This window comes from Lucilia sericata, unplaced genomic scaffold, assembly GCF_015586225.1.
Source record: "Lucilia sericata isolate MDLA Ls3-8-SP2 unplaced genomic scaffold, ASM1558622v1 Contig002319F_arrow, whole genome shotgun sequence".
Classification (NCBI taxonomy): domain Eukaryota; kingdom Metazoa; phylum Arthropoda; class Insecta; order Diptera; family Calliphoridae; genus Lucilia; species Lucilia sericata.
The window spans coordinates 6,013-19,168 of record NW_023996133.1 but is presented as its reverse complement, the minus strand read 5'-3'; the positions used below and the strand labels follow the sequence as shown (position 1 = coordinate 19,168).

General features: G+C 31.8%; 1 protein-coding gene across 1 annotated transcript; it reads right to left on the bottom strand.

Moving 5' to 3' along the window:
- Positions 1 to 4,451: 4,451 nt before the first annotated feature.
- LOC119613800 (serine proteinase stubble) lies at positions 4,452 to 7,921 on the bottom strand. Its single transcript, XM_037969857.1, has 4 exons — positions 7,582 to 7,921; positions 5,301 to 6,303; positions 5,073 to 5,177; positions 4,452 to 4,996 (listed from the first exon to the last, which is right to left on the bottom strand). Exons 1-4 carry the CDS (start codon positions 7,813 to 7,815, stop codon positions 4,452 to 4,454), a joined length of 1,887 nt encoding a protein of 628 aa, XP_037825785.1. The 5' UTR covers positions 7,816 to 7,921.
- Between the last annotated feature and the right edge of the window lie 5,235 nt (positions 7,922 to 13,156).

Here is a 13,156-nt window from a genome sequence, read left to right as displayed (position 1 = left end):
AAATTGCAATTTTCCCATACAAATGCAATTTTTTGTCAGCGCCCTGATGAGTCTTACTCACTCTTACATTAATAGTTTTTTTAGTTTTTTAACTTAGAGCTCAAATGACGTTGAGAGCAACAAAATAAAACTTTTAATTTACATTTAGGTAAAATAAAAGGCACTATTGAATTAATGGTTTTGCTGTGCAAGATGTAGGGAGGAACAACTGGTGGAAACAAATTTTGGCCCAGGAACCAGCAATATTCGCAATAGTTAAGTTAGCTAAGACTATCTATCCACTAGACTATACTATAGACTATAATATCGACTAGACTACAGACTAGACTATAGACTAGACTATAGACTAGACTATAGACTAGACTAGACTAGACTAGACTATAGACTAGACTATAGACTAGACTATAGACTAGACTATAGACTAGACTATAGACTAGACTATAGACTAGACTATAGACTAGACTATAGACTAGACTATAGACTAGACTATAGACTAGACTAGACTAGACTATAGACTAGACTATAGACTAGACTATAGACTAGACTATAGACTAGACTATAGACTAGACTATAGACTAGACTATAGACTAGACTATAGACTAGACTATAGACTAGACTATAGACTAGACTATAGACTAGACTATAGACTAGACTATAGACTAGACTATAGACTAGACTATAGACTAGACTAGACTAGACTAGACTAGACTAGACTAGACTAGACTAGACTAGACTAGACTAGACTAGACTAGACTAGACTAGACTAGACTAGACTAGACTAGACTAGACTAGACTAGACTAGACTAGACTAGACTAGACTAGACTAGACTAGACTAGACTATACTATACTATAGACTATAGACTAGACTATAGACTAGACTATAGACTAGACTATAGACTAGACTAGACTATAGACTAGACTATAGACTAGACTATAGACTAGACTATAGACTAGACTATAGACTAGACTATAGACTAGACTATAGACTAGACTATAGACTAGACTATAGACTAGACTATAGACTAGACTATAGGACTAGACTATAGACTAGACTAAGACTAGACTATAGACTAGACTATAGACTAGACTATAGACTAGACTATAGACTAGACTATAGACTAGACTATAGACTAGACTATAGACTAGACTATAGACTAGACTATAGACTAGGACTATAGACTAGACTATAGACTAGACTATAGACTAGACTATAGACTAGACTAGACTAGACTAGACTATAGACTAGACTATAGACCAGACTATAGACTAGACTATAGACTAGACTATAGACTAGACTATAGACTAGACTATAGACTAGACTATAGACTATACTATAGACTAGACTATAGACTAGACTATAGACTAGACTATAGACTAGACTATAGACTAGACTATAGACTAGACTATATAGGACTAGACTATAGCACTAGGACTATAGACCTAGACTATAGACTAGACTATCGACTAGACTATAGACTAGACTATAGACTCAGACTATAGGACTAGGACTCTAGACTAGCCTATAGACTAGAAATATACTAGGAACTATAGCTAGACTATCGACTAGACTATAGACTAGACTATAGGCCTAGGACTATAGACTAAGACTATAGACTAGACTATAGACTAGACTATAGGACTAGCCTATAAGACTAGACTATAGACTAGACTATAGACCTAGACTATAGGACCTAGACTATAGATAGAATATAGACTAGACTATAGACTAGACTATAGACTAGACTATAGACTAGACTATAGACTAGACTATAGACTAGACTATAGACTAGTAAGACTAGACTATAGACAGGACTATAGACTAGACTATAGACTAGACTATAGACTAGACTATAGACTAGACTATAGACTAGACTATAGACTAGACTATAGACTAGACTATAGACTAGACTATAGACTAGACTATAGACTAGACTATAGACTAGACTATAGACTAGACTATAGACTAGACTATAGACTAGACTATAGACTAGACTATAGACTAGACTATAGACTAGACTATAGAACTAGGCCTATAGACTAGACTAGACTAGACTATAGACTAGACTATAGACTAGACTGTAGACTAGACTGTAGACCAGACTATAGACTAGACTAGACTGGACTATAGACAAGACCATAGATTAGACTGTAGACTAGACTGTAGACCAGACTATTGACTAGATTGTGTATTTAATAAAATTATTTTTCTTTATTATAAATATGTATGTGTGTATCATTATGTCTGCTATAGTTTTAATAATAAATGTTTAATTAAATTAAATAATATATCACTATCTTTTAATCAAAATATTCAAAGCTATTTTCAATATTTCAATCAATTATGTTTTCTGTACATAACTTTAGAAATTTTTCTCTCAATTACTCACTTCATTATTTCATAATTTAATTAAAGTTCTATTTTTTACTAATTTCTTTAGTTTTTAAATAAAAATATTTAATAAACTATAAGTAAAGCCAAAAACAACAATGCTTATGAAAAAAAAAAAAAAACTATAAATTCATCAAACTAAAAGTATTTGTTCTATGGAAAATTATATTAAAAATTTATTTTTTACTTAATAAAATTGTTAGAACAAAGAAAGTGTGTGTGTGTCTTCGTCTTCTTACACTTCTAGATCAAATCATAAAAATATATATGACAAAAGACTTAATTTGCATTTAAATTAAAACACAGGCCTGTTTAAACTCAATCATATACTTGTAAAATTCCACAAGAACAACATGAGGGTATGGGTTTCAACAAAATTGTCTTTTCATACTTATGTATGTTTTTCATCTAATGCTAGTTGTTGGCTGGCTTCAAACTAACAATGGAAATTTTAACTTTAAACAAAAGAGAGACAATTAAATAACTAGTGTTAGTTTTTCTTTTCTTGTCTTGTACTAAATGTGTAGCTTTTATTAAAATATTATGATTCTTAGTATAAGGAAAATTGTTATTGAGAAATATATACAATATTTCTAAGTACCACCAAAAATAGCATGGAATCAATTAGCTTATGAAGCCTGCTGTTGTGTTATTTAATTTGATTTAAAACATTTTGGGAAATTTTTAAATAAAAAACTTATTTAATATGAGAAAATTTTAAATTTGTGTTGCATACTTATGAGGTTCAGAATACTAGTCTAGCCATAGTATAGTCATAGTCTAGTCATAGTCTAGTCATAGTCTAGTCATAGTCTAGTCATAGTCTAGTCATAGTCTAGTCATAGTCTAGTCATAGTCTAGTCATAGTCTAGTCATAGTCTAGTCATAGTCTAGTCATAGTCTAGTCATAGTCTAGTCATAGTCTAGTCATAGTCTAGTCATAGTCTAGTCATAGTCTAGTCATAGTCTAGTCATAGTCTAGTCATAGTCTAGTCATAGTCTAGTCATAGTCTAGTCATAGTCTAGTCATAGTCTAGTCATAGTCTAGTCATAGTCTAGTCATAGTCTATCATAGTCTAGTCATAGTCTAGTCATAGTCTAGTCATAGTCTAGTCATAGTCTAGTCATAGTCTAGTCATAGTCTAGTCATAGTCTAGTCATAGTCTAGTCATAGTCTAGTCATAGTCTAGTCATAGTCTAGTCATAGTCTAGTCATAGTCTAGTCATAGTCTAGTCATAGTCTAGTCATAGTCTAGTCATAGTCTAGTCATAGTCTAGTCATAGTCTAGTCATAGTCTAGTCATAGTCTAGTCATAGTCTAGTCATAGTCTAGTCATAGTCTAGTCATAGTCTAGTCATAGTCTAGTCATAGTCTAGTCATAGTCTAGTCATAGTCTAGTCATAGTCTAGTCATAGTCTAGTCATAGTCTAGTCATAGTCTAGTCATAGTCTAGTCATAGTCTAGTCATAGTCTAGTCATAGTCTAGTAATAGTCTAGTCATAGTCTAGTCATAGTCTAGTCATAGTCTAGTCATAGTCTAGTCATAGTCTAGCCATAGTCTATTCATAGTCTACTCATAGTCTAGTCATAGTCTAGTCATAGTCTAGTCATAGTCTAGTCATAGTCTAGTCATAGTCTAGTCATAGTCTAGTCATAGTCTAGTCATAGTCTAGTCATAGTCTAGTCATAGTCTAGTCATAGTCTAGTCATAGTCTAGTCATAGTCTAGTCATAGTCTAGTCATAGTCTAGTCATAGTCTAGTCATAGTCTACTCATAGTCTACTCATAGTCTAGTCATAGTCTAGTCATAGTCTAGTCATAGTCTAGTCATAGTCTAGTCATAGTCTAGTCATAGTCTAGTCATAGTCTAGTCATAGTCTAGTCATAGTCTAGTCATAGTCTAGTCATAGTCTAGTCATAGTCGAGTCATAGTCGAGTCATAGTCGAGTCATAGTCTTGTCATAGTCTTGTCATAGTCTTGTCATAGTCTAGTCATCGTCAAGTCTAATCTAATCTTGTTTGCAATTAAGAAAACAATCAATCATTTTATTACAAAATCTTTATTTCGTACAATATTTTGCATCCGGTGTCTTATTCCTAATCCACTTCAAATGCGAAGTAATCCTCGTATTCACGGAAGGTTGATTTGTGGCGCAAGCAAAACCATAACTCACAATCCCCACCGCATACAAACGTTCTCCCCTAGCATACAAAGCACCACCCGAGTCATATTGACAAGTATCGCGTCCTGGCGTATACGTACAAAAGGCTCCAAATGGTAAATTCCTCACAATATTCTGACACTCATTGCGTGATATTACGTCCAAAGTGGTCTTTAGCAAAACGGAGGATTGTTGACCACCAAATGAGGTGGTTCCCCAACCGGCAGTCTCAACACGTTGACCAGCATATGGTATGGTACCACTGCCTTCTTTAAGGGTATAAAAGGGAAGACAAACTGGTCCTACACTACGATTCCATTCAATGGTATAGCGAGTTTTGAGTAGAGCAATATCATTGTGGACTTTAGTGGAGCTGGCGTGGAATTGTTCGTGTGTTATGATTTTAATAAGATCATATTGACGGGTGTAAAAAGAGTCCAGAACTGAAAGGATTAAATATGACTTTTTTTATTTAAATTTTCTTTATCACCTCTACTCCTTCCTCCCCCCTCCACTTACCCGTGGACAAATCATGTTCACCCACTACAGCTGTCAAATATTCTGGTCTACTGGTTTCAGGTGTTATATAACAATGGGCAGCCGAAAGCAAATAACGATGATGAACTAGAAATCAAAAGAAAACGAAGAACAAAAGCAGGAATATCAAAAACAAATCTCTATATCAACCAAAAACTGTCTGTGTCAAAAGCGAAAACTTCAACAACAGTAGCAAAACAAGCAACTTACTTATAGTGGCGCCACAAAAAATCTTTTGATTTTTTATGGTCATTACACCAGCCATTGAAGGAAATTCATTGATACCTGCCACACCAGAAGCACCGGCTATTTTCGACGTAGAACTCCAACCACACTCACACTGTGTCTCAAGGACTTCGACTAAACAAGAAAACGAGCCACCACCTTGGCTGTTGCGAGTCGTATGACTAAAGAGAGAGGAGGTTGGCGTCGCAGTTGAGGGAGATGCTGTTTGCTGAGAACTTGTATAATCTTGGCCGATAATCACTTTGGCAACACGTTTTGTGGAAATCTTATGCGTGGCAATTGAGCCATTACGCCACGTGTTGACCGGCAAAAAATCATAGAAGTTTAAAACACTTGTTGGTTTTGACGATGTTGTTGTTGTTGCTGTTGCAGGTGACTTAGTTGTGGTTGGAGTTGCAGTTGTTGTTTTTGTTTTTGTTGCAAATGCTTTTATGTCAATTTTGTTTGACAACAAAGCCACCACATAAGCAAACGAATTTGTAACCTTCTTATCCTCTTCCTTCTGCTGCTCCTGCTGTAGCGTCTCTTTTATGTTTTCCTCCTCTTCATCTAAAGATGTTGAAAAGTAAGTTGTGGACTCTGTTAAAGGTGCTTGTGTAAAGGAAGTTGTCAATAAATTGGCCGGTAAGGCTATTGATGATGATGATGTTGTTATTTGAGTTACATTGAGTGGTTGGGAAGTTGTAGTTGTTGGTTTAACTGTCGTCGTTTTTCTTTTCTGTTGTTGTTTTTTGTTTTCTGTTGTTGATGTTTTGTTTCTTTGTATTTCTTCTTCAGTTTCTTTTATGACATTTGGCAATATTCTTTTGTAATAGGGTGTAGATATGTATGACAGGACTGCTTGATTAAGAAAACTTTTTCTTTCCATTTTACCAGTACCACAAAAATACTCCGAACCTGTTAATACCTCACTGCCCTCACGATTAAAGTAGAAGACTTCATTAAGACATCTGGTGGCAGATTGTGGCTGGAATTTGGGAAACATATTTAAAATTGACTCGAGATTTGAGACTTCATTTGAGACGTTCTATAAACCTAAAGAAACTGGACTGGAAACTGGAACTGAGACAATTTTAAGGAAGTAGAAGAAGCGAAAGCTCGTGCATGAAGTGAGGTCAAGAACCCGAATCAACGTCAAAGGAAGATAAGGAAGTGTTCTATGTTTCCATATGGCACATATTTCCCCAGCTATTGAAATCGATCCAGACAAAGCCAGGGACCTCTGCCGAACATAATTGATCGTAAAGTTCTTTTCTGAGAATCATTGGAACAGGTATTCGTGATTTGAACAACATTAACAACTTTAATTAGTCAAAAAGCTTTTGTGAGGTGCTTTGAAAAGAATGAAGTTAAGATCAATGAACTACTTTCGTGACTGATGTACATCATCAGTGGACTGAAAGATAACATAAGTTCTTCCTAAATGAACTTTAGAAGCAGCTTTAAAGAGAATATACTAGTATTCCAAGCTTTCCTTTTGGCCACAGTGTTTAAAGAAGGATAGCCATGAGGATCGTTAAGCTTCTCTTTAAGATCGTTAATCATATGAGACCACCACTTTGAACCACTTTCGTGACCGAGGTGGTAAAAAGAGTCTATTACCTATTTTCATAATAGAAATTTCAGTGGAAAGAAGAGACAGTATTCTAACTACTCTGTGAATGTTAGGCTTGTGCCCCGATTTCAATCAATTGGATCTTATCTTTATAACTAAATTATGATATTCTTCATTGCTGAGAGTTCATGTTGTATTTGAGTTTGTAAATCTGTTAACTGATCATGTCCCGGGTATATGTTTGAATCTCATTAGTCCACCCTGAGGCATGGGTCTCAGTCTCTCTGATATTTCACCGTTTTCCAAGCGAAATTTTTTGCCATCAATGCGATCGCGAGAAGAACACGGGAATTAGATTCGAGATATCAAAATCTCTTACTAATTGGGTTCTATGTTTAGAGATAAATTTCTTGAACAATACGAGTAAACGAAAGCGAAACGGTTTCTGCTTTACACGAGCTTTGATCCTATCTGCAAGATCGCTGATTCATATACAATATCGTTTTATGAGCTTGGCTATGTTAAACTTTTGTCACGAAATATCGTACTAATACAACCAATTAGTTGCTATCTTAAGGAAGATTCCTAAAATCTCATAAGGATAAAAAGAAAATCTACTCAAGGGGATCTCAAAAGGGTTTAAGGACTCCGCAGGTGGGGCTTTAGTTTTAATATATTTCCATTTCTCACCGTATTCAATTTAATATTACACGTAAATTTCAATTCATAATCCTGAGGAGCTTTAATAACATAACGGCAAGATGAACCAATAGGATATTCCGCAGGATAATAAGGTGAATTTAGATATAATTTTTCACCAGCTTTCATTTCCACTTTATGGTTACACTGATCAAAAAGGCATAAAACTTGGTTAAAGGAAAAACACAAGATAACAACAAAAATTTTCCAATAAGATAAAAACATTGTCCTTTTTTATAAAAAGTCCTTAGGTTTTATAATTAATTTTTATTTATTCATTTAATTTTTTTTAATTTTTCAGTTATAATTTCTTTTTTCTTTTATAGTTTTATGTTTATAATTCCAATTTTTTAAACTTTCTTCTTTCACTTCTCACACACAACTGATCATTATTTTTTCAAAGTTGTTAAATTTAAGTTTTTTTCTTAAAAAAAAACTTAATTTCTTATTTATAACACTTCCTACCCATGAAGATTTAAAATATCAATTTATTTGAAATTTACACCATTCACAACAATTTAAGATCATTATGAACAAGTTTTTTATGTTTTGTTTAACATCACGTGAGTTTGAAGACATGCTAAGATCGATCATAGACAAAAGATCGTTTTGCAGTTTGTGTGTGCGGTTAAATACCGGCTTATTTAAAAGATATTTTAAAAAGAGTGGTTGGTATTAACAAGACTCAATAATAAACAAAAATCTGACAATACCAGGCCACCTACACCGCCGACAACAACAATGAAGTGGGTCAGTAAGACAAATAATAATGTGAGGTAATTATAGAAAATAGTTAAGCCTGCTAAAAAAACTAGTTTTATGATATTGATGATATTGTTATAAAAAACAATATTGTTATAAAAAAAACACAAAAACATCTACCCTGGGATCTATAAATAGATCTTTTATTATTTTGTTGCAATACTAAATTTTCATAACTTAATTTTATTTTCTCCAAAATCGTGTCAGAAACTTAAACATATTTCAAATTTCCGCCCCAAAGAAAAAGCAAAACCTAAATAAACAGTTTACAAAAAATTAAGCGTTAAATAAAGCGCTTAACTTTCATCCTTTAAATATAATCTCCGTGAAAATGCCCCTACTTCGGTGTCAGTTTTTTCATATTCTCTTACGCGCAAACAAAAATACATATAAGAATGGTTGACTAAACAAAAACTAAAGAAGTCTGGTAGAAAAAAATATGTTCTATTAAAATATTTATTTAAAACATTGTTTGCTCAAACAACGGATAGGGTATGAGAGTACAAAATAAAACACAACCAACAATTTCATAAAGTCACTATAAAGACAACCAGGATGCTTAAAATAATACCCAGCAAAATTTATAAACTTAAATCGTCTGTAGATCCTTAAAAACGCTACAATCGACAAAATAAAGATAATCTGTGATCACTCATATTTTCTATGAAAAATGAATTTTTATATAGAAAAACTTTAAACGGCTGTAGATCCTTAAATAATGCTCCAATCGACTAAATAAAGAAAATCTGTGATCACTCATATTTTCCATGAAAAATGGATTTTTATAAGAAAAAACCTTAAATTGGCTGTAGATCCTTAAATAACGCTCTAATCGACAAAATAAAGAAAATATGTGATCATTATTATTTGCCATAAAAATGTGTAGATCACTAATTTTTTCTTCAGAAATAGATTTTTATGAAAATCGTAAAATCGGCTGCCGATTCTTATATAACACTCCAATAAAAATATTTGTTATATGAAAAACCTAAGATCGGGTATGGATCTTAAACAACTGGAAAAATGGATGTCAATAGTAGTCAAGTAGGAAATAGCTGTCAATAGTAATTAATTAGTTAGTTAGCTAGCTAGTTAGTTAGTTAGTTCGTTAGTTAGTTAGTTAGTTAGTTAGTTAGTAGTTAGTTAGTTAGTTAGTTAGTTAGTTAGTTAGTTAGTTAGTTAGTTAGTTAGTTAGTTAGTTAGTTAGTTAGTTAGTTAGTTAGTTAGTTAGTTAGTTAGTTAGTTAGTTAGTTAGTTAGTTAGTTAGTTAGTTAGTTAGTTAGTTAGTTAGTTAGTTAGTTAGTTAGTTAGTTAGTTAGTTAGTTAGTTAGTTAGTTAGTTAGTTAGTTAGTTAGTTAGTTAGTTAGTTAGTTAGTTAGTTAGTTAGTTAGTAGTTAGTTAGTTAGTTAGTTAGTTAGTTAGTTAGTTAGTTAGTTAGTAGTAGTTAGTTAGTTAGTTAGTTAGTTAGTTAGTTAGTTAGTTAGTTAGTTAGTTAGTTAGTTAGTTAGTTAGTTAGTTAGTTAGTTAGTTAGTTAGTTAGTTAGTTAGTTAGTTAGTTAGTTAGTTAGTTAGTTAGTTAGTTAGTTAGTTAGTTAGTTAGTTAGTTAGTTAGTTAGTTAGTTAGTTAGTTAGTTAGTTAGTTAGTTAGTTAGTTAGTTAGTAGTTAGTAGTTAGTTAGTTAGTTAGTTAGTTAGTTAGTTAGTTAGTTAGTTAGTTAGTTAGTTAGTTAGTTAGTTAGTTAGTTAGTTAGTTAGTTAGTTAGTTAGTTAGTTAGTTAGTTAGTTAGTTAGTTAGTTAGTTAGTTAGTTAGTTAGTTAGTTAGTTAGTTAGTTAGTAGTTAGTTAGTTAGTTAGTTAGTTAGTAGTTAGTTAGTTAGTTAGTTAGTTAGTTAGTTCCTTCTTCCGTTCGTTTTTTCGTTCGTTCCTCACATTCAGTCACATCCTTTATCACCCATAACATCATCACACCCCTTATCCTTTATACATCCTCATGAAACATAAAACAATCGTGTTGTTGTTTTAAGACTAATTTCATTTATTTATTAAATCTTTGTTGAGGGGTTCTGTTAAGGACCCTCTTTCCCTATTAAAAGCATTTTTTCATTATAACTAAAATATATAAATGTTTTTGTTGTTTATTAGCAAAAAAATATAACGAACAACAACTATAATAATACATCATGGTAAAATAAATATAAAGTATAAAAAATTAAACTTTATTTCGCCATTTTTAATTTCCTACTCCTTTGTGAGTGTTTGTATAAAATACACGCCAAAGGACAATAACTAACTAAGAATAACAACATTTGGAAAAGAACCATAAAAAACAGGGGAAACAGAAAGAGGAACCTGTGCATATATGTATGTATGTGGTGAGGCTCATAAGAGGTACATATCTGCCATATTTTAAAGTGGAGTAAAAAAAAACTTAGATTACAGCTTACGTTTTGCAACAAACAGCGAAAAGCTAATAAAACAACAAAACTGTAAAAATGTAATAAAAAAATTAAAAAGAAATAAAAACGAATTAAAATCTAACGAGAGTTTGTTTTTTGCGGAAAAATTAAAAAAAAACTGTAACAACAGACAACTGTGATGACTACAATAACTCTGGCAAAAGGACATGTTCTTGCAGGGTTGGGGGGTTGTTTGTATGCATAGTTTTTTTTTTCTTTTTGAAGAATTCTTTTTTTTTTTTTTGGAAATGCTGAAATGACCATAGATGATGACGGCTAGTTGTATATTGGGTAGTTAGGTAGATTCTTATGAATATGTGGCTGTACGGTATAAAAAAATTTTCGTAATAATATTTAAAGGGACCTACATACTACGTATGTACGTGTTCCATAATGTTTTTTAGAGAAATTGCTGTTTTTTGTCTTTATCGTTTGTAGTTGTTTTTAAGTATTTACGCGTTAAATGGTGAATATTTTTGGAACATTCTCCACAAAAAAACTTTATTTATTTTGTATACAAAGACAATTAAGCAAATCTAGGGATTTAAGATACTTTTTTTAGATTTTTATATAAATTAACAAAATTAAAACATATTTTTTTGCAAAATACTAACAGAGTTACATACATATATGGAAAAGTATTAACTCTTTTCTATGAAAAACATTAAACTGAATTAGAGCCTTAAAAGAGGCTGTAATCGACATAATAAAGAAAATCTGTGATCACTCATATTTTTCATGAAAAATGGATTTTTATATAGAAAAACATAAAAACGGTTGTAAATCCTTAAATAACACTCCAATCGACAAATTAAAGAAAATCTGTGATCACTCATATTTCCTATGAAACATGGATTTTTATATAGAAAAACTTAAAACGGCTGTAGATCCTTAAATAACGCTCCAATCGACTAAATAAAGAAAATCTGTAATCACTCATATTTTCCATGAAAAATGGATTGTTATATAGAAAAACTTAAATCGGCTGTAGATCCTTAAATAACGCTCCAATCGACAAAATAAAGAAAATCTGTGATCACTCATATTTTCCAAAAAAAATGGATTTTTATATAGAAAAACTAAAAACGGCTGTAGATCCTTAAATAGCGCTCCAATCGACAAAATAAAGAAAATCTGTGATCACTCATATTTTCCATGAAAAATGGATTTTTATATGAAAAAACTTAAATCGGCTGTAGATCCTTAACTAAAGCCCTAACCTAAAAATATATCTTTATTATTTTCAAATTAAAGCTGCTTATACAGCAACGATTAGAAATTTTTATATAAAGGTGTCAGTGGGTGATGGTGTAAAATTAATCTTCTCTATGTTTTAACTGCTTCTTTTCATCTCAAGTGACCAAAACGATAATCATTTCAATTTAGTTAGACACCAAAAAACTGTTTATTTTTTCGCCAAAAACTGAGAAAAACGTATATAAAACGCCAACATCAAACAGACATAAATACAAAACAAATAGTAAAAAATAACGTTAAAAAATCCTCATCATTATTATCAACAGACACCACCCAATAGCAGGGACTATAGAAGAAACTTAAGTTTTTCTTTTTGCCAAAATATTATTGTACGCGTTTTATACAAAGTCAATGGTTTACGGAATACACAAAAATTTTCTTTTTTTTATTTAGTTTTATTTTTAGAACACAACTCCCCCTTTGGCTGTAGCAGCCAAACATGGCAACCAAATGCCAATTTATCAAATGACCAAAAGTAATATAAGACAAAAAAAATGATTGGAAAGAGTTTGAATAAAGACTGCCGGTACATGGTCACTCCATGTACACTAACACATGCAACACGCATACAATTACAAACACGTTCTAATGGTCAGTTTCAGTTTGTTATCCTGTTCAGTTATTACCGTTAAAAAGCCTTAGTTTTTCTTTATTTTTTATGTAATTTAAAATCGTACAAAAGGGGGGAAAACTCCCTTATACAGACAATAAAATATCAAAAAAAAAACGCTAAAATAAAGCAGGCTTAACATGAACAATAATTCTAAATTTAAGCAGTTTAAAACACAAGTGGTTGGGGAATCAATTGCATTAATATTTAAGGAATTACAATCAATTTAACGTTTTCCACAATAAAATCCATTCTGATCACAGATCTTCTTTATTTAGTCGATTGGAGCGTTATTTAAGGATCTACAGCCGATTTAAGTTTTTCCATATAAAAATCCATTTTTCATGGAAAATATGAGTGATCACAGATTTTCTTTATTTTGTCGATTGGAGCGTTATTTAAGGATCTACAGCCGTTTTAAGTTTTTCTATATAAAAATCTATTTTTCATGGAAAATATGAGTGATCACAGATTTTCTTGAT